Genomic DNA, 19,496 nt, shown 5'->3' with positions numbered 1-19,496 from the left:
CATTCACATGATTGTGCAATGTTCACCATTTGTGACTGCTCTGATGCTAAAGAAGTCCATGTACATATGCAACAAGATCTGGACTATATTAAGGCTTGGGCTGACAAATGACATGTAACATTCATGCCACAGAAGTGCCAGGCATTGACCATCTCCAAAAAGAGAGAATCTAACCATCATCCCCTTTTATTGAATTGCTTTAGCTTCGCTGAATTGTCACTATCCATATCTTGGGAGTTACCACTGACCATAAACTGAACTGCACTAGCCCATATAAGTACTATGGCTACGAGAGCAGGCCAGAAGCTGGCAATTTTGTGGCGATCACTTGCCTCCTTACTCCCCAAGCCTACCCACCATCTCCAAGGCTCAAGTCAGGAGTGTGATAGAATGCTCTCCACTTGCCTGGATGAGTGCAGCTTCAACAATTCTCTCAGCTCGACAGCTTCCAAGGCAAAGTAGCCCCCTTGATTGACACCCCATCCACCACCAACATACAGCAGCCGCACTGTGTACCATTTCCAAAATGCACTGCAGCAACTCATCATGGTTCTTTTAACAGCACCTGCTAAACATGCAACCTCTAAGATGAAGAAGGATATGGGTAACAGATGCATGGTACACCACCACCTGCAAGTTCCCTTCCAAGTCCTACACCATCCTGACATGGAAATATATCGCCGTTCGTTTACTGTTGCTGGGTGAAAACCCTTAAACTCCTAACAGCACTGTGGGTGTACCTACACAACATGGACTGCCACAGTTCAAGAAGACAGCACATCACCACCATCACCGGGGTATTTAGGAATGGGCAATAAATACTGGCCTAACCAGCGATGCCCATATTCCATGAGCAAATTTTTTAAAAGTACACAAATAATGCCTTTATGAATGAGTTGCCAATTTTAGTTTTCTGCAGATTGAATTGTTTCCCATGTGGTTGGTTTTTGATCTCCACCTTTTACTTATAACTATCATAAATCCAGCGAACAATAAAGTTAGCACAAGATGTACACCAACCATGTGTCTTAGTGATTCAAGGCCCATTGACTAGATGCAATCTGATAGTGAGCTGGACAGATCAACAAGGCCCTAGACTCGATCTCCAGTAAGAGGTTGAGAAGAGAAAGTTTAAGGTTCATGTCCTCAATTGCTATTAATGACTCTTTGAAAGGAGTTGGGGAACTCCATGCGTGGGTGGGGATGTCATGTGAATGCTGGATCGGGGTGAGCTGTAGTGCCAGTTATAGTTGAATAACCTTTTGGCGCACATTGTCTAGATACTCATTCAAAACAAGGAGAGCTACTTGGGAGAAATACTGAACTACTGGTGAAATTAGGTGAAAGGAGAAAATGGAAGATATTACTTGATATACATCACTGAGGAAGACACTCACTTGAATTATTCTCGCAAAATGTTTGTCGTTTTTAATGGTATGTTAAATGAGGCAATATGTAACCCGGTTTAACTTGGAAAAAAACAAGAGGGTGAGGTGATCATAATTGGGAACATGCCACCCTCTCTTTGTTTGAGATTGGCCATTGTGCCACCTGAGGGAGCAGGTACCCTGTTTTGAAGCCATTCTCTCTTTCATCTCCTACAATTCAATTTTTAAAAAATGTTTATTTATTGGGATTTTCCATTCTTTATACAAACATTTACATCAAACAAAAAGCGGAAAGATAGCTGCAGGTATCAATGACCAGCAGGTACAGCACAAAACAACAGTCATCACATAATTGGGAACAAATAAGATCGGATGAATCAGGGACAAAATCCCCAACATGTTCCTTCCACAGATAAGTGCCCTGTCTGCACCCAAACAGGATACCGGCAACATTATGGACATACATCTCACCCATAGCTACAAAACAAAATGACAAAAGAAGAAAACGATACCCGAGACCCCCAGTGCTAAGGGAGCATTGACTAACTCTGACAGCACAATTTAAACTCTTCCCCCCCCCCCCCCCCATTGACGATTAATTTCCCGCGAAGAAGTCGCAGAACGGTTGCCACCTCCGGGTGAACCCAACAGTGACCCTCTCGAGGCGAACTTAATTTTCTCCATACAAAGAAAGCTAGCCATGTCCGATAGCCAGGTCTCCAACTTTAGGGGCCTTGAGTCCCTCCATGCTAATAATATCCGTCTCCGGACTCCCAGGCAAGCAAAGGCCAGAACTTCTGCCTCTTTCTCCTCCTGGATTCTTCTGACACCCCGAAAATCGCCACCTCTGGACTCAGCACCACCCATGTTTTTAACACCGTGGACATGACATCCGCAAACCCCGGCCAAAATCCCCAAAACATGTGGACATGGTTCGCCGGTCCTCGGGCAAATTTTGCGCACCTGTCCTCCACCCCAAAGAATCTGCTCATGCGGGCCACTGTCATATGAGCCCGATGAACGACCTTGAATTGTATTAAGCTGAGCCTGGCACATGTTGCAGACGTGTTAACTCTACTCAACGCGTCTGCCCATAGACCATCCTCTATCTCACCTCCCAGCTCCTTCTCCCACTTGCGCTTCAGCTCCTCGGTCTGCGTCTCCTCTGACCCCATAAGTTCCTTGTAAATATCCGAGTTGCTCCCTTCTCCTACCCACCCTCTGGAAACTACCCTGTCCTGAATCCCCCTTAGCGGTAGGAGTGAGAAGGTTGACACCTGTTTACGAAGGAAGTCCCGCATCTCCAGGTAGCTGAATTTGTTTCCCATCACCAACCCAAACTTTTCCTCCAATGCCTTCATACTCAGAAAGCTATCGTCTATGAACATATCCTCCATCCTCTCAATCCCCGCTCTCAGCCATAACCGGAACCCCCCTGTCCATACTCCCCGGGGCAAACTGGTGATTATCACAGATTGGGATCAGTACCGTCTTCAAAAGGACAAGGGAATATTGTAGGGCAAAGAACCAAAACAAATATAAACTGGTGCCAATCGTGAAACCCACTCCAGGACGGAGGGCCGTCACAGCGACTCCCAAACTGAGGGCTGACTCGCTTCTCTCTTTTTCCCCCCCCCCGCCCTCAAACAACCAGGACCACTCAAAAGAAGAATGTCTTTAGGTGAGCCAAATCCTATATGAATCCATACGAGTGTCCATGGCACCAAGGTTCACCATTCAACACCCCCAGAGACAGCCCTCACAGGCACCAGCACTAAGAGAGAAGTAGAAACAACACCTCAAAATATCTCAAAAGTCAGAAGGAGAATGGAGAAAAAGAACCAGAACTGTCATCCACAAATCACCTCCTAAGAAATTACTAGATGAGAACCGGCCAGCTAACCGCCAAGTGGTCCCCATCCAACCCCCAAGATGAAAATAATAAGGATAATTACTGGACACAACATTCAGATCCACCCCCAATCTTCACCTCTCCGAATGTGAGCATGCCCACATCAAACACCCCCATGATTCCCCCAAAGGAGATAGCCCCTGTCCAAGGAGCAACCACATGCTGATTGTCATTCCGAGCTTGGCCTCGCCCGGCACCGCCACAAAGAAGAAAAGAAAGATTGGAGACTTGCCTCCAAGGATGCCTGTGATACTCCTGTCCTTGCACCCCTCCAAAGCTTAGCCAGTTCGGTCCCATAAAGGACACACCCCTTCTCCCCTGCCCACCAACAAACTGTCCAATACACAAACCAACAACAGGACCAATACCCCACACCACAACAGGGGAGGAGAAGACAAAAAACATGACCCTCCCACTCGATGCACCACTTGCCACCAACAAAGGATATTCGGACCGGCCTCACTCGCAAGGTATTTGACAGCAGTTAGAATAGTCAAAAAGGGAGACCGACATCAGGAGAACAACTGATTCCCTTCCCCTACATGGAGTCCAACAAACCCCAGTCCTCAGCAGGGTAATACACGGTCCACCTGGCCTGAAGAAGAAAAAGACGCAGCCAAAAAAAAACTCGACTATGGAAGACCTTCCTCGAATGTAGCGAGGATAGAAGTAACCTTATCACCCACACCCTCCACCCCTCCCCTGCTCCAGCTCTTCTAATTCTCTCTCTTCTCCCACTCCCCTCCCTCCCGTGACCAAGGATAAAGAAAATGTGCACAAATCCTGGAATCAATATTCAATCTAACGTGATAAAACCTTATTAATCAGGATAACCTACAATGCAGGTCATCACACCCAAAATATTTACTTCCCTGCAAATAGATAAATTGACAAATTTAACAGACAACAGCATGATTATCGGGGAATAAAGTCCAGGATAACAACTGAGGAACGGGGCAGTATCAGGATAAAGGTGCATGAAGAAAGTAGACATCCAGGATAAAGCAGGATGTGGAACGGAGAGCATTCTTCAGGATCTTCCAAGGATGCCAACGATCAGAACATGAACCTCATTACTTCCAACATACCATCTCAACCGAGCCCAGGCGGTCAACTACTGAAGCTCCAAAAGGTGGGGGGATGACCGGCCGGCTCAGGTGACCCCAACCCCTCTCGACCTACAACAGGAACAAGACCACACAGAACCAGAGGTTAGTAGGCCAACCCAATCCCAGGCCTTGGAGTCTGTATTAAATATGCTTCATTGAATGCAAGCTGCCCATCCTGCAGATCAAGATTCCCAAAACATGGCAGCATTCTCGAACTCGACTGGGAAATTCATCACCGGAGACACCAGGCATGATCAGGGTCCTCATCGGTTCCCCTTCGTCATCACCCAAACTCCTCAGGATGGACGACAGGCCATGCAACAGGAACTCCACCGTGTGGAGGTAGGCTTCCACCAGAGACGGTGCTCTCCCTAAAACAAGAATCTCCTGGTGCATTGCCACTGCCTCCATAAAAAAGCCTGGCAACTCTTGAAACTGAGCTTTGGCTCTGCGGTGTAGGACGTTAAAGCCATCAGCCAGATCACCTTCATTGCTAGCAGCTATCATCCATCGGTGTGCACTATATCGTCAGGGCAGGAAACCTCTCAAAGCAGCAGGGCCACCAAAGAAACAGCCCCATCCCAACTCCCTCCAGTTTCCACAAATCAACGAGTATTAACGCATATTATCTCAACTCGAAAGTGCTGAAACATTGATCAATAAACCTCGGTACAAAAGCTATGTGAACTGAAACAAGACACACGGATAAAAATAAAGATTGAAATAATAATAATATAATAATCGCTTATTGTCACAAGTAGGCTTCAACGAAGTTACTGTGAAAAGCCCCTAGTCGCCACATTCCGGCACCTGTTTAGGGAGGCCGTTACGGGAATTGAACCCACGCTGCTGCCTTGTTCTGCATTACAGGCCAGCTGTTTAGCCCACTGTGCTAAACCAGCCCCAATATGAGCAGAGCTGGTGCTCAAGGAAATGCAGCCACTCCCGTGCTCACTTGACCCCCCACAATTCCATCTGTAATGTTCTCTGGCACAGCACATCATTTGATCACTTTGTCCGGTGAAGTGGTGTGGATATTTCATTTTACAGGATGTGACCATCGCTGGTCACACTTATTACTGTCCAGCACTTATTACTCATCCCTAATTGCTCCATTTCAGAGGGCATTTGAATCAACTTTTAACACGAGATGCATTGTTTTCTAAAGAAGCTTCTTGTGTCTCCAGATGATCAGAAATACAGCTTTTATAAAATATAACTCTCCTTTGTGTGGGTGTGAAGAATATGAACTTGTTTTAAAATTACTGAGCAAGAGCTGTGAGAGAAGGCATCCTTTACACTAATGTGGGAAGGTGCATTGCATAGTAAATCTGGTATAATCTGTTAAAGAACAGATCCTTCTGTCTGAAGGAAACAGTGTACAATTTCAGTATAATGAGCTAAATCAGGAAACCCATGTGAAAAAGCAGCTCATTATTTCCATTTTGTGGTTTCAGGATTTCCAAATAATTCTTTTTCCCCTCACACCCTCTGAAGTTCACCAGGATCATCACCTTGACTATAAAAACTGAAACTCTCACTTTAAACATGATAACACTGACACTTTTACATTATCTCTTATTCCTGCAAAAAGATAGAATTCCTACAATTCAGAAGGAGGCCATTTGGCCCATCGAGTCTGCACCAATCCTCCAAAAGAGCACACCACCCAGTCCCACACCCCCACCCTAACCCATAACCCCACCAAACCTGCACATCTTTGGACTATGGGAAGAAACCCGAGCACCTGGAGGAAACCCACACATACACAGGGAGAAAGTGCAAACTCCACACAGGCAGTCCCCAAGGCTGGATTTGAACCCGGATCCTTGTCATTGTGAAGCAGCAGTGCTAACCATTGTGCCACTGTGCCGCCCCATGAAGCTTTTTGACTCATTTGAGTACAGTTGAATTCATTAAACTCTATCTCAATTTATCTCAATAAATGGCTGCAGGATGCCCCAATGAACTTGACAATTAAGTGTCACCAGACATCTTTACCATAGTGATTCCATCAATATGCACTTACCTTTCATGAGGGATAACTTGAGGTGAACATGAGTGGGAATCTGTGGAGAGAAGGACAAGTTTACTTTTCTATTTCAGACGCTCCAGCTCCATCTCCATTTCTGTTCTCTTCACACCTGACTAACCTGCAGAGTATGGGCGGCACTTCCTCCCCGTGTCTGCGTGGGTTTCCTCCAGGTGCTCCGGTTTCCTACCACAGTCCAAGGGTGTGCAGGTTAGGTGGATTGGCCATGCTAAATTGCCCCTTAGTGTTCAAAAGGTTAGGTGGAGTTAGTGTCCAAAAGGTTAGGTGGGGTTACTGAGTTATGGGGACAGGGTGGAGGCGTGGGCTTAAGTACGGTGCTCTTTCCAAGTGCTGGGGCAGACTCGATGGGCCGAATAGCCGCTTTCAGCGCTATAAATTCTATGATTCCAGCATTTACAGTTTTCCAGCATTCTCTTAGAGTGCCCATGGGGCAGTACGGTAGCACAAGTGGATAGCACTATAGCTTCACAGCGCCAGGATCCCAGGTTCGATTCCCCGCTGGGTCACTGTCTGTGCGGAGTCTGCACGTTCTCCCCATATCTGTGTGGGTTTCCTTCGGGTGCTCCGGTTTCCTCCCACAGTCCAAAGACATGCAGGTTAGGTGGGTGGCCATGATAAATTGCCCTTAGTGACCAAAAAGGTTAGGAGGGTTTATTGGGTTACGGGGATAGGGTGGAAGCGAGGGCTTAAGTGGGTTGGTGCAGACTCGATGCGCCGAATGGCCTCCTTCTGCACTATATGTTTATGTATAATGGTAGCACCATTCCTACCATCCTGCCTCCGATCAATTAACTGAATATTTAATCCAGGTGCTATGCTGGAAATATTATTGTCTGCTGATTTTATGAATTGTTGACTCCGTTTTAAATCGTGAAATTCTAACTATCTAAATTCCAAACACCATTCACTGGAAGAAAAAAACGAGGATTTCTATTTTCTGTGAGACTTGTTTTCATTCTGATCAAGGGTCAAATCTGAAATGTTTTGATGAAGAATTAAACCTCAAACCTTTCTCAGATTTCTTTAAAGTCTGTTTTTGTGCTAGGGAATAATCCCAATCAAAACAGAAGTGCAAAAAAAAGACAAATATTTATCTTTGAGGACACTTAGCTTAAAATGCACTATTTGATTCTCCATGGATATTTTATTTTTGGTCGGTACAGAACTTGGGATATTCCTGAAAAGAGAGACATGTTGACTAATGTTGTGGTCTTGCATTCAGGACAAATGCAAGAATGCTAAATTTCAAATGATTACAGCAATTTATACCACCGAAGAAAAGTGATTCAAAAGAGCGGCCAGGGTTGAACATATTCCTTTTGTTTGTAGAGATGTGATAGCCTTGATATAAATTGATTTTGTTTCCAGCAAGCACAAATGATCCATGCAGAGAGTTCAATTGGTTATCTTCGATTGGTTCTCCAGTACAGCTGTTGGCAGCAAGTGCAGTCAAATCCTGAAATCACATCTAATAGAAGACAGTTTATTTTGGAAGTGTGGGTTGATTCATTCAGTACAGAAAAGTGTGAGATAATGTGTTTTAGGGAGGGCAAACACAGCAAGGGAATTACTCAATAAACAGGAAGATATTGAGAGAGGTTGAAGAAGTGAGACCTTGGTGCACATGTCCACGAACTCTTGAAGGTGGCAAGACAGGTGGACAAAGTGGTCAAGAAAGCATATAGAACACTTTCCTTTATTGGATAAGATATTGATTACAAAAGATATAATGACAAAACTGTATAAAATGCTGGTTAGGCTAATTTTGGCAGGTCTTGATAATTACAGTGTTTAGGGGAGATTCGATAGGCCAGGGTTGTTTTCCTTAGAACAGAGGAGGCTAAAGGGTGACCTAATTGAGATGTAGAAAATTATGAGGGATCGAGATAGGGTAGACAGGAGAGACTTGTTTCCTCTAGCTAAGGGCTCAATTACCAGGGGGCATAAATTGAAGGTGATTGGTAGAAGGATTAGAGGTGGGATTTGAACCTGGGGCGCAAGATACCCAGGCTATCTGGATAACGGGTCCAGTGACAATACCAACACATCACTGCCTCCTGCTGAGCAAATGCAGCTTGAGGGAACATGAGGAAAAACATTTTCACCCAGAGGGTGGTGGGCATTTGGAATTCATTGCCTAATTTGGTGGTTGAGGCTGAAACATTCAACTCCATTTAAAAGGTACCTGGATCTGCATCTGAGGAATTGTAACCTGTAAGGCTGCAAATCAGGTGCTGGATAGTGTGACTAAAATGAGCGGCTGACTTTTTTCTCTTTTTTGGCTGGCACGGGTACAATGGGCTGAATGGCCTCTTTCTGCACCATAACGTTTCCATGGTTCTATGGAATGTGGTCTGTATTGAGCATATTCTGAACAACCAAAGGAACATGCTGTTTGATCAGATGTCTACTGTTGATTTCAGTTATTGGGCAGCGCTTGCTGAATAATCTTGAGTGCGCTAATAGTTATGCTAACAAATTTAAGATAATCAGTGAAGCTCTTAAAGTGGCTCATATGTGCGTGCTAGAATGACATACATTCATATGTTGATCTGAGAACATTGGGGCCTCTGCCATAACAACCTATAGCTCCAAACTACAGTATGCACATAAAGAATGCATGTTGCTTCCGTTTTCTGCAAATAAAGCAAATATATTCAAACCTTGTGTGTTTGATTTACATAGGGGCTTGGCCAACCTTTAGTTCCCAGTTTCTTTATCCATGGCAATGCTTCAATCAACTTGCCAAATGTTTCTCTGTTATGATTGTTTGATGTTTCTTATTCTTAAGTTTGTCCAGATGAGTGCAAGATGAAAAGCTTTGGTAGCATGTCTCTTATTTTTATATGGTTTATTATTTATATATATTTTTAAAGCCACCAATGAAGAGTAATGAGTTCTCCTAGGCTTTCTCTGACTACTTTTGTGTGGGAGGGAATTTAAGCCTAATTGCCCAACAGGCTCCATAGGAAACTGCGATTGGATTAGATTCGATTGGGTTGGATTTGTTTATTGTCACATGTACCGAGGTACAGTGAAAAGTATTTTTCTGCGAGCAGCTCAACAGATCATTAAGTACATGGAAAGAAAAGGGAATAAAAGAAAATACATAATAGAGCAACACAAGATATACAATGTAACGACATAAGCACTGGCATCGGATGAAGCATACAGGGTGTAGTGTTGATGAGGTCAGTCCATAAGAGGGTCATTTAGGAGTCTGGTGACAGTGGGGAAGAAGCTGTTTTTGAGTCTGTTCGTGCGTGTTCTCAGACTTCTGTATCTCCTGCCCGAAGGAAGAAGTTGGAAGAGTGAATAAGCCAGGTGGGAGGGATCTTTGATTATGCTGCCTGCTTCCCCCAGGCAGGGGGAGGTGTAGATGGAGTCAATGGATGGGAGGCAGGTTCGTGTGATGGACTGGGCGGTATTCACGACTCTCTGAAGTGTCTTGTGATCTTGGGCCGAGCAGTTGCCATACCAAGCTGTGACACAGCCCGATAGGATGCTCTCTATGGTGCATCTGTAAAAGTTGGTGAGAGTTAATGTGGACTTGCCGTAATTTCCTTAGTTTCCTGAGGAAGTATAGGTGCTGTTGTGCTTTCTTGGTGGTAGCGTTGATGTGGGTGGACCAGGACAGATTTTTGGAGATGTGCACCCCTCGGAATTTGAAACTGCTAACCATCTCCACCTCGGCCCCGTTGATGCTGACAGGGGTGTGTACAGTACTTTGCTTCCTGAAATCAATGACCAGCTCTTTAGTTTTGCTGGCATTGAGGGAGTGATTGTTGTCGCTACACCACTCCACGAGGTTCTCTATCTCCCTCCTGTATTCTGACTCGTCGTTATTCGCAATTTGGATAAAGTAAAAGATGGCAATACTTAAAATAAGTACTAGGATTCGTTTCGAGAGGAATTACAGGGATTATATTAAACCGCTTTCGAGCCTTGGTTAGACCACACATTGTGAACAGTTCCATAATAAAATAGTCCTGTGAAATATAGACATTGTCGGGAAAAATAGATTTCCTGGAATTATGCCAGAACTGAGGGGAGATTATACCTATCAGGAAAGATTGAATAGGCTTGGGCACTTTTCTAGTGACCTGATGGAGGTTGTCGAGATTATGCAATAGTTTGACCGGATAGACATTAAAAAGATGCTTCTACTGGCGGATACGCTCAGAATTGGGAGCAATAAATACATGGTGGTAGTATGTTACAGTTTGCTTGTAAATTGGAGTTGCTGCGGCAATATGCAATTTCTACATGAGGCTGGTAGCCTCGAGCGATGGGTAGTGTTGGTAGAGGCTCCAATGTTTTTGACATCACTTGGCTGACCAGCAACCTCTCCCATTCTTACTGTCTGCCATTGGCATGTGTTGAAAGGATTGCAGGTTGATGCACAACCTGTTTGGCTGTGTTATGAACACACATTTCTAGGCCATCGAGTCCTGGGGTGGGACTCCAATCTGGAGCTTCTGGTTCAGAGAGAGGTAGCTACCCACTGTGGCACAAGGCCTCTAAATATAAGATAGTGACTAATACATTCAATAAGGATTTCAGAAGAAATTTCTTTACCCATACAGTAAATGTGGGCTTCCCAACCACAAGAAGTAGTTGAAGTGAGTAGGATAGAGGCTTTCAAGGTGCAGTTAGAACTGCGTGAGGGAGAACAGAATAGAGAGAGAAACTGATGGGGTTAGCTGAAAAGGGTTGGGTGAGGCTGGTGTGGAGCACAAACACGGCATGGCCTATTTCTAGTTCGGAAAACACTTTGCAAAATGATTCCAAATCATGTGCTTTAATTCTGTATAATATTTTTTATATACATCACAAAATTTAAAACTGTAGGTCAAATGGCAACATAAAAATATTTTGATATGGCAGCTTGTTCTGATGGAAGTTCATTGACCTGAAATGTTAACTGTTTCCTCTCCCTCACAGTACTGCCTGATCTGCTGAGTATTTCCAACGTTAAATAAATTGTCACCAATTTAAAAATTCTACAATATATTTTTTTAAGCCATCGGTTTTGTCACTGTTAAAAATTTAAAGACTAGCATTCTGGTAAATCTGAAGACAGCCTTGACCATAAAGTCATCACAGAAGATTATTTTCAAATTAGTCGCTTATGGTAAGTTATGTTTAGTGACATACGTAATTGGTTGCAACACAATTTAGCAGATAGCAGCAGCAGCACAAGGATTTCAAATCTAGCTTTTCCTTTACATTTAAAAATTGTTTGCAGAAGTTGATTTTCAGAAAATACCCAAAAAAAAGTAATCCACTATGATATGAAACTAGAGCACAAACATTCACCGATCATTTAATAGTTTCAAAAGAAGGACACATCAGTGGTGGGGAAACTATTGGAAGCAATTCTGAGAGACAGAACTTATCTGCATTTGGAGAGGCAGGGATTAATCAAGAACAGTCAGCATGGTTTTGTTAAGGGGAGGTCATGTCTTTTTAAAAATAAATTTAGAGTATACAATTCATTTGTTTCCAATTAAGGGGCAATTTAGCATGGCTAATCCACCTACTCTGCACCTACCTTTGGGTTGTGGGGGCAAAACATGGGGAGAATGTGCAACCTCCACACAGACAGTGACCCAGAGCCGGGATCGAACCAGGGCTAAGCCACTGCGCCACCATGCTGCCCTAGGGGAGGTCATGTCTGACCAACTTGATTGAATTTTTTGAAGAGGTGACCAGGTGTATAGATGAGGGAAATGCATTCAATGTAATTTACTTGGGCTTCAACAAGGCTTTTGATAAGGTTTTACATGGGAGACTGATAGCGCAGCTAAGAGCCCATGGGATCCAAGGAAATTTGGCAAATTGGATCTAGAATTGGCTGAGTGCCAGGAAGCAAAGAGTGATGATTGAGGAGTGTTTTTCTGACTGGAAGCCTGTGTCCACTGGGGTCCCACAGGGATCAGTGTTAGGTCCCTTGCTGTTTCTGAGTTATATAAATGATTTAGACATGAATGTTGGCAGGCTGATCAGTAAGTTTTTACGAAAATTGGTGGGGTGAGAAATAGTGAGGAGGGCCACCTTCGATTACAGGAGGATATAGGCCGGGCTGGTCAGATGGGCTGATCAGTGGCAAATAGAATTCAATCTAGATAAGTGTGAGGTGATGTACTTGAGCAGGACAAGCAAGGCAAGGAAATACATGATAAACAACAGGACCCTGGGAAGCACCAAGGATCAGAGGGACTGGTCCCCTAAGGTAGCAGAGCAGGTTGGCACAGTCGTTAAGAAGGTAGGCATATGATATATTTGCCTTAATTAGCCGAGGCTAAAAGTTTAAGAGCAGGGAGGTTATGCTGGAACAGTATAAAACATTGGCCACAGCTAAAGTAATGCGTGCTTACTAATAATCCTCATTATAAGTGGGATGTGATAGCACTTTAAGGGTGCAGAGGAGATTTGCTAGGATGGTCCTTGGGCTGGAGAGTTTCTGCTATGAAGAGAGATTGGATAGACTAGGTTGCTTTCCTTGGAGCAGAAGGAGACTGAGAGGGGACATGATTGAGATGTAGAAAATTATGAGGGGCATAGGTAGAGTAGACAGGAATAAACTTTTCCCCTTGCTGGAGGGATCAATGCCCAGGTGGCATGGATTTAAAGTATGGGGCAGGAAGTTTCGAGGGGATGTGAGGAAAAATCTTTTCAGCCAGAGGATGGTGGGAGTTTGGAACGCGCTGCCTGAAAGGGTGGTAGAGGCAGAGACAAGAATTTAGATGTGCACTTAGATGTGCACTTGTGATGCCAAGGCACACAAGGCTATGGGCCAAGTGCTAGAAAATGGAATTAGAATACAGGTAGTTAGGTGGTTATTTTTGACCGGTGCAGACTCGACGAGCTGAAGGGCCTTTTCTGTGCTGTAGACCTCTATGACTATAATTCTAGGACTATGACATCAGCCAAGGCTTCCAGTATGGAGAGAGGAGTAATATATTTCTCCCCTGGTGTCCACAATGCTGCTCTGTAATGGGCCAGAAGAGAGTGTTATGTTCGACTTGCTCCCATTTTGAGATGCCTTTGCATTGCTGTTGAGGTCTGTGAGGGAACTACCCTGCATTCTCAATTTACCTTTGTAAAATGCATCCTTATCATTGTGAAAGAGCGCAGGAGTCACGTTCAAACCATTCACAGGCAGAATGTTATGTGCAGTTTTAGTGCATTACTTTAGGAAAGACAATAGATTGCAAAAGAGAAGATGCCAGGGCTTCATTATGCGGTGACAGTAGTAAAAATGGTGCACGTTTTAGTTGAACAAGGAAGAGCAAGAAGGCAGTCAAATGATAACAGATTTTGTTAAACTACATTGGGCAAAAATAATTTCTGTCAGTCAGTTAGTCAATAACTCAAGGATATAAAAATGCAATCATCTAAGAAATGATGGGGTAGATTAAGAGCCCTGGGCGGGATTCTCTCAGCCTGGGGACGGGCCGGAGAATCCCCGCGACCGGTGCGAATAAGGCCGTGCCGCCCCAATGCCGGCATGCGATTCTTGGGATGGGCCGAGTGGCCGTCGTTAAAAAGATTATTATTATTAATAATATTATTATTAATGTTTACAAAAACCCCATAACAAAGAAAATTCAGACCTGCCTGCTCAACTTGCTGAATGTAACTTTAATTGCAGTATTTTCAGGCAATCTTTTTGAAATGAGTTCAACTAGAACATTTACAGGAAGTTAGTAAAGTAAAAGAATAGAGAACATTGATAATATGAAACTGGCCTACCAGAGAAGAGAATTGATGAATATCATTAACTTGTTGGATAGGAAATAAGTGGATCTGGTTAGACTTCTAGTTTCACAGGCTGCCAGATTTTATTTTGGATTTTCATTGTTGATTATCATTTTGTCAGTCGACGAATGGCAAAAGGCCGTGCTTCAGGTGCGTTTGCAGTCAGTCTTCATCGTTGTATTAGTCTGCACTGAGACAAAATAAGTTCTCTCTCGATATTTCGCCCTTTATATCTTTTGATGTCATTTTTTTCTTGTACAACAGTTTTTAACCAGTTTCCCTAGAGAATAGTAGTTGAATGCTTCCCTGCTAAAGATGTAAATTGCAATTTTTTTTCACATCTGGAAAGCCCTCATGAATCAGTGTGTAATCTGAGTGATTTTATTTCGGAACTATTGAGAAATGTTCAGATTTGAAAACAATTTAAACTCGTGACTTAGAAACAAATGTTAAAATGTGTTCTGGTTAACGCAATGTACAATTATCTGAAATAAAACAGAAAATGCTGGAAATGCTCAACAGGCCTAGTTACATATGTGGCGAGAGGAACAGAATTAACATTTCAGGCCTGTGACCTTTCATCAGAATTGCAGTATTTTGCTTTTGGGTTATCTGTCAGCGGAAAAATCTGCCATCAATTTTGCACCATTCAGTCTAATCCAGACATGCTGGTATCAGTGGTCCCTGTGGTATCGTGTACCAGTCACTCTTTTTTGTCTCCTTTTTTTCTTCTCTATCACTCTACTTTGGCTAAAATCAAAGTGTCTAGAACAGTTTGAACTTGTACATGAGGTCCTGTGTTGAGCTTAGATTTCTGGGCAAATTGAGGTCTGATCATTCATCACTCTCTTTAATGTTTTGCCTGTACAATTTAAGAATGTTTGATTATAAATGGTATGCATACTGATTCTAAATATTTTTATTTCTTTGGCACCTCAGCAGATCAGAATCAACAACGAAATGTAGTGGCTGCTGTTGGAAGGCCTCGGCCTGTTAATGAAGATCGGCCGGTTGGTGCACCTAGGATGCGACGCAATCTCAGAAACAGAGTTCTGGCTCGGAGACTTCTGGAAGCTGAACAGGAGGCCCAAAGTAATTTATCAGCACTATATTTTCTCCCATTTTCTTAGACTAGAACATGCTTTAAGTTCTGCAAGTTGACAGATGCTAACAAATTCCAGCATATTTTCATTTCAATAAAATTAACCAGTAAAAAAACTGCTGGTCCAGGCTAGGTAGAGGTGGCAAGATCCATTTCCCAAAGAATTTTAGTGAATGTTTCATTTTTTTGGTGCTAGCTCGCAAATCAGACTCATTGCCATAGTAGGATTTGAGATCATCGGATTACTGCAGCAGTACGGTAGAAAAAGATAACCAGATTCATCGAGTCACAGAAATTTGTGATTTGAGTTTAAAATTTGATTTGGAGGAGGAAAAGAAGGCTAGTTTTTTGTGTGAAATTTAGAATGGTTTAAACATTTGGTTTAGGAGTTTTAGCAACACTAATTCTTTCTTACAACTTGAGAATTCTGGGAGGTCCAAGGGACTGGCAGTGCTATTATCTAGGAGCCATCTTCTGGGATGAACCCCGAAGCATTGTTTGTTTTGTATGCTTTAGTGTATGCATGTAGTTATTAAGTGATGCAAATATGACGTTTTGCATAACCGAGAGTTAGTGTTAGAAGAATACGCTGACTTACTGGTTCTGCTAATGGACGAGTAATCCGATGATCTCAAATCCTATTATGGTAATGAGTCTGATTTGCGAGCTTGCACCAAAAAATAAAACACTTAATAAAATTCTTCAGGAAATGGATCTTGCCACCTCTACCTAGCCTGCACCACACATGACTGCTGTCCAGTACCTTATGGTTAATTCTTGGTACCATCAAGGCACCCAGAGATGTGCCTGTTGATATCAAAAAATTATAACAACATTTGTTCCAATTATTATTCTTTCACATGATATGGGCATCGTTGGCTAGGCCAGCAATTATTGCCCACCCCTAATTGCCTTTAATTATTGAAAATAATTAAAATACTGCAACCTTTCTGCATGGTCAGAGATTAGGAAAATTTGTCTCCACATGATAGTTGACGTGGAATTTTTTTGATTGATCAATTGATTTACTGAGAAGCAAACTTGTGGGTTATAGAGATATTGTCCAGATCTATTGTGTAGCTACTGATAAGGGACTGAGATGGTTTCCTGGAGGGTAGGGTAAGTCACAAGCCAGTCCAGTCAGTCTAAGATGGTGACAATAGTTGATTTTGTCTGTCTTCCAGTGATGTGCTCAGTCCTAAGAAATATGATGTCAAAACTCTTTTAATCTGTGAAAGGTAAGCCAGCATTTTTAATAATTCTATTTAAAACAAAATATATTGATGGCATATGTCTAGCATAAATGTCCTGTTGGAATGCAGGAGTTTCAGCATTGGAACCGAATGAAGGAAGTTTATGGAATTGCCATCTGATTTGGTAATAGCTTATATTAATTCTGAGCACTTGATCTGCAAGGTATCTTGTGCAGCAAATGGCAATTTCAACACACATTTTCCAGGTGATTAGTGTTGTTGATAGTTGACACTGTAGGCTGGCTGAGCATGTGGAATTGCTGAGTAAAGAATCTCTGCTGATGTGTTTTCATTGTATGAATATAATGTTTATAGGCAGTGCTTCTGAGTAACTGATGATGTGTTCGCAAAACAAGGTCATGTAGATTGACTGTATCAACTCCCTCACTGCCTTTTTATTCCACCAACTGGAAACAGCAGTGGGCAGCTGTTAGCTGGGAAAATGTTTACTGAAAACTGGTTACTCAAAGTATAATTTGCATGAGCTTTGGGCCTGTGTGATATTTTTGGATGTGCTACCAGCAAGGCAGCTTCCACCCCTTAGTCATACGGTACAAGGATTTTCATTTACTTATTTTAGTCAGTAACTGCAATAGTTGCCCACATTTCACAACCCACCCATTCTCATACATACAGCTGCGGACTTAATATACCGTATTGTGGGTAATGAAACCATTATTAAAGATAGGACATAATGTCAGCTTGTTCAACTTTTTGGTACTGCAATTTGGATGCTTCAGTGATTCTGTTATTAGCCTCTTTGCTTGAGTTACTTATACAAGCTTTCTGTTTGACATTTAGAAGGACACTGAGGGTTATGCGCCCCGCACAGTTATTGGTTGAGATAATCAGTTATTTTCCCCAACAACAAAGTTGATTACGTTTAGCTGTTTAAATTTGTAGTTAATTAATAATTTGAAACAACACTTGGTTTAATTTGTGGAAGTGATTAAATGGCTATTATACAATTATCCCGAACATCAAGGTGCAAAGAGAATTGGGGGAGGATAGAATAGGAGAAACAAAAGTCTTGGGTGGGATCAGCGAAAGAGGGAAAGTAAATAAGATTGGTGAACAGCAAATAGCCACATGATAAAAACAAAAATAAGATATTGTGGTGATAACTGAGACCTGGCTCAAAGATAGATAGGACTGAATATTAAATCTTCTTGCATACAAAGTATTTTTTTTTTAAACTGAGAGGGAAGGAAAGGAGAGGATGATAATATTGATTGAGAAGTGCTGGAGAGAGAATGTCTCGGAGGGGTCAAGGGTAAAGTTTATTTGGCTGGAGCTAAGGAAGAAATAAGCAATTCCATTGTTTGGGCTGGCCTATAGGCTACTAAATAGTGCTCCGGATGTAGAGGAACAAATTTGTATGGAAATTGCAGAGAGGATGCAAGAATTATAGGGCAGTTATAATGGGGCATTCTATTTAGCCAAATATAGACTAGGTTAGTAGTAGTGTAAGGCAGATAGTGTCAGGAGTTCCAAGAGCAGACTCGAGAATTTTCTGCATCAATATGTTTCCAGTCTAATGAGGAATAAGGTATTGCTGGATCTTGTTCTTGAAAAACAAGTGGATCAAGTATCAGTAGGGGAGTATTTAGATGACAGTGATCATTATACAATATCATAATGATTAGGTTGGCTAAAAGGTCAAGGAGAAATCAAGAGTGAGAATATTGGGGGAAAGCCAACTTCAATGAGGGTAAGAATTTGTCTGGCCCGGATAAATTAGAAGCGAATTAGACTAGTTCAGCAAAACTGTCGCTGAACAATGGCTACCTAGCTCTACTACTTCTAATTGAAGTATATTCCTACGAGGAGGGAATGTAGGATGACCAAATCCAAAGGTCCCTGCATGAAGAAAGAGATGTAGTTGAAGATAAGCAGAAAAAGGGTGCTTATTTTGGCTCCGTGGTGTAGATTATTGGTGCTCATTTTGGTGAACTGCAAAATATCCTTGCGAGGATAGTGGAAGCGGATTACCTCACAGAACAATTTCCCTGGTGGTACTCGGGGAGTTGGGGCAGACAGGGAGTGTTCGTGTGCCTGGTCTTTTAAGGGAAGCAAGGGATGAATTCGCGGCCATATTTGAGAGTTGTTTTGTAATCTTGTTTCAATTTCGACGGAGCACATTGTACCCAGTATTTGAGGACTGGTTCACTGGTCTTGCGTTGCCTTGTGCTCGATGCTCGTCGTGAGGGGGACCTGGACATGTTGGGTCTTTGCCTTCTGCTGGGACCTAGGTTTCTTGCTGCCTGGGGGCCGGGACAATGGCGTGGTGAAGACGCTTCATTCGATAGAACTCTGGAGGAATCCTGAGTCTTGCTGGTCGATCCTGTCGTGGCTTTGGTCTTCCCAATCTCCACAGATAACATTGTTATCCTTCAGTTCATCAATAATCCTGAATTTTATTCCTTTGACTATGCTGTTGATTTTATGTTATTGTCTTTTTCCTGACAAGGGTGTATGATATATGAGCATGGAAGCGATGGTTGCCTGTTATCCAGTTACGGCAAAACCTTTCTCAGCTGGTACTTTAACATGAGGGTTGTGCATAGTCTTGCCGTTTTTTTTCATGTGCTGTAATCCTGGCATTTATAAAGAAGGAGTGCATTTTAGATATCCCTCACCTCATTTATAGAGAAGGTGAGCAGAGCCACGACAGGTTGGTGGGTGGATGGTTGATGTGGTGGTGGGTCGTATGGCTGTGTTAGTGCTCACTATGGTTAAGGAATGTCTGCAGTTAGAGCTAAGAGCTATCTGTGTCGGGTTTGCTTTTGTATATCTGTTACTTTGGGTTTCGGGAATCAATACTAATGTCAGACAGATCATGTATCCAAAAGAGGACTGGGTTCCTTGTGATTCCTCTTTGCGGCTGGCGTCTCTGGAGTTGTTGGCGAAGGGGA

General features: G+C 42.8%; 1 protein-coding gene across 2 annotated transcripts in view; it reads left to right on the top strand.

The window, feature by feature from the left end:
- The window catches only part of LOC119963897 (DDRGK domain-containing protein 1), a 134,244-nt gene that overhangs the window by 58,295 nt on the left and 56,453 nt on the right, over positions 1-19,496 (top strand). The window contains exon 2 of one of the 2 annotated variants that reach the window (XM_038793279.1): positions 15,166-15,318. In XM_038793279.1, the coding sequence (XP_038649207.1) occupies positions 15,166-15,318 (153 nt within the window). The remainder of the gene's footprint in view (positions 1-15,165; positions 15,319-19,496) is intronic. The other variant, XM_038793280.1, reaches the window with a different exon arrangement.

This window comes from Scyliorhinus canicula, chromosome 3 (assembly GCF_902713615.1).
Source record: "Scyliorhinus canicula chromosome 3, sScyCan1.1, whole genome shotgun sequence".
Lineage (NCBI taxonomy): Eukaryota > Metazoa > Chordata > Chondrichthyes > Carcharhiniformes > Scyliorhinidae > Scyliorhinus > Scyliorhinus canicula.
This window is presented reverse-complemented; position numbering and strand designations above follow the sequence as displayed.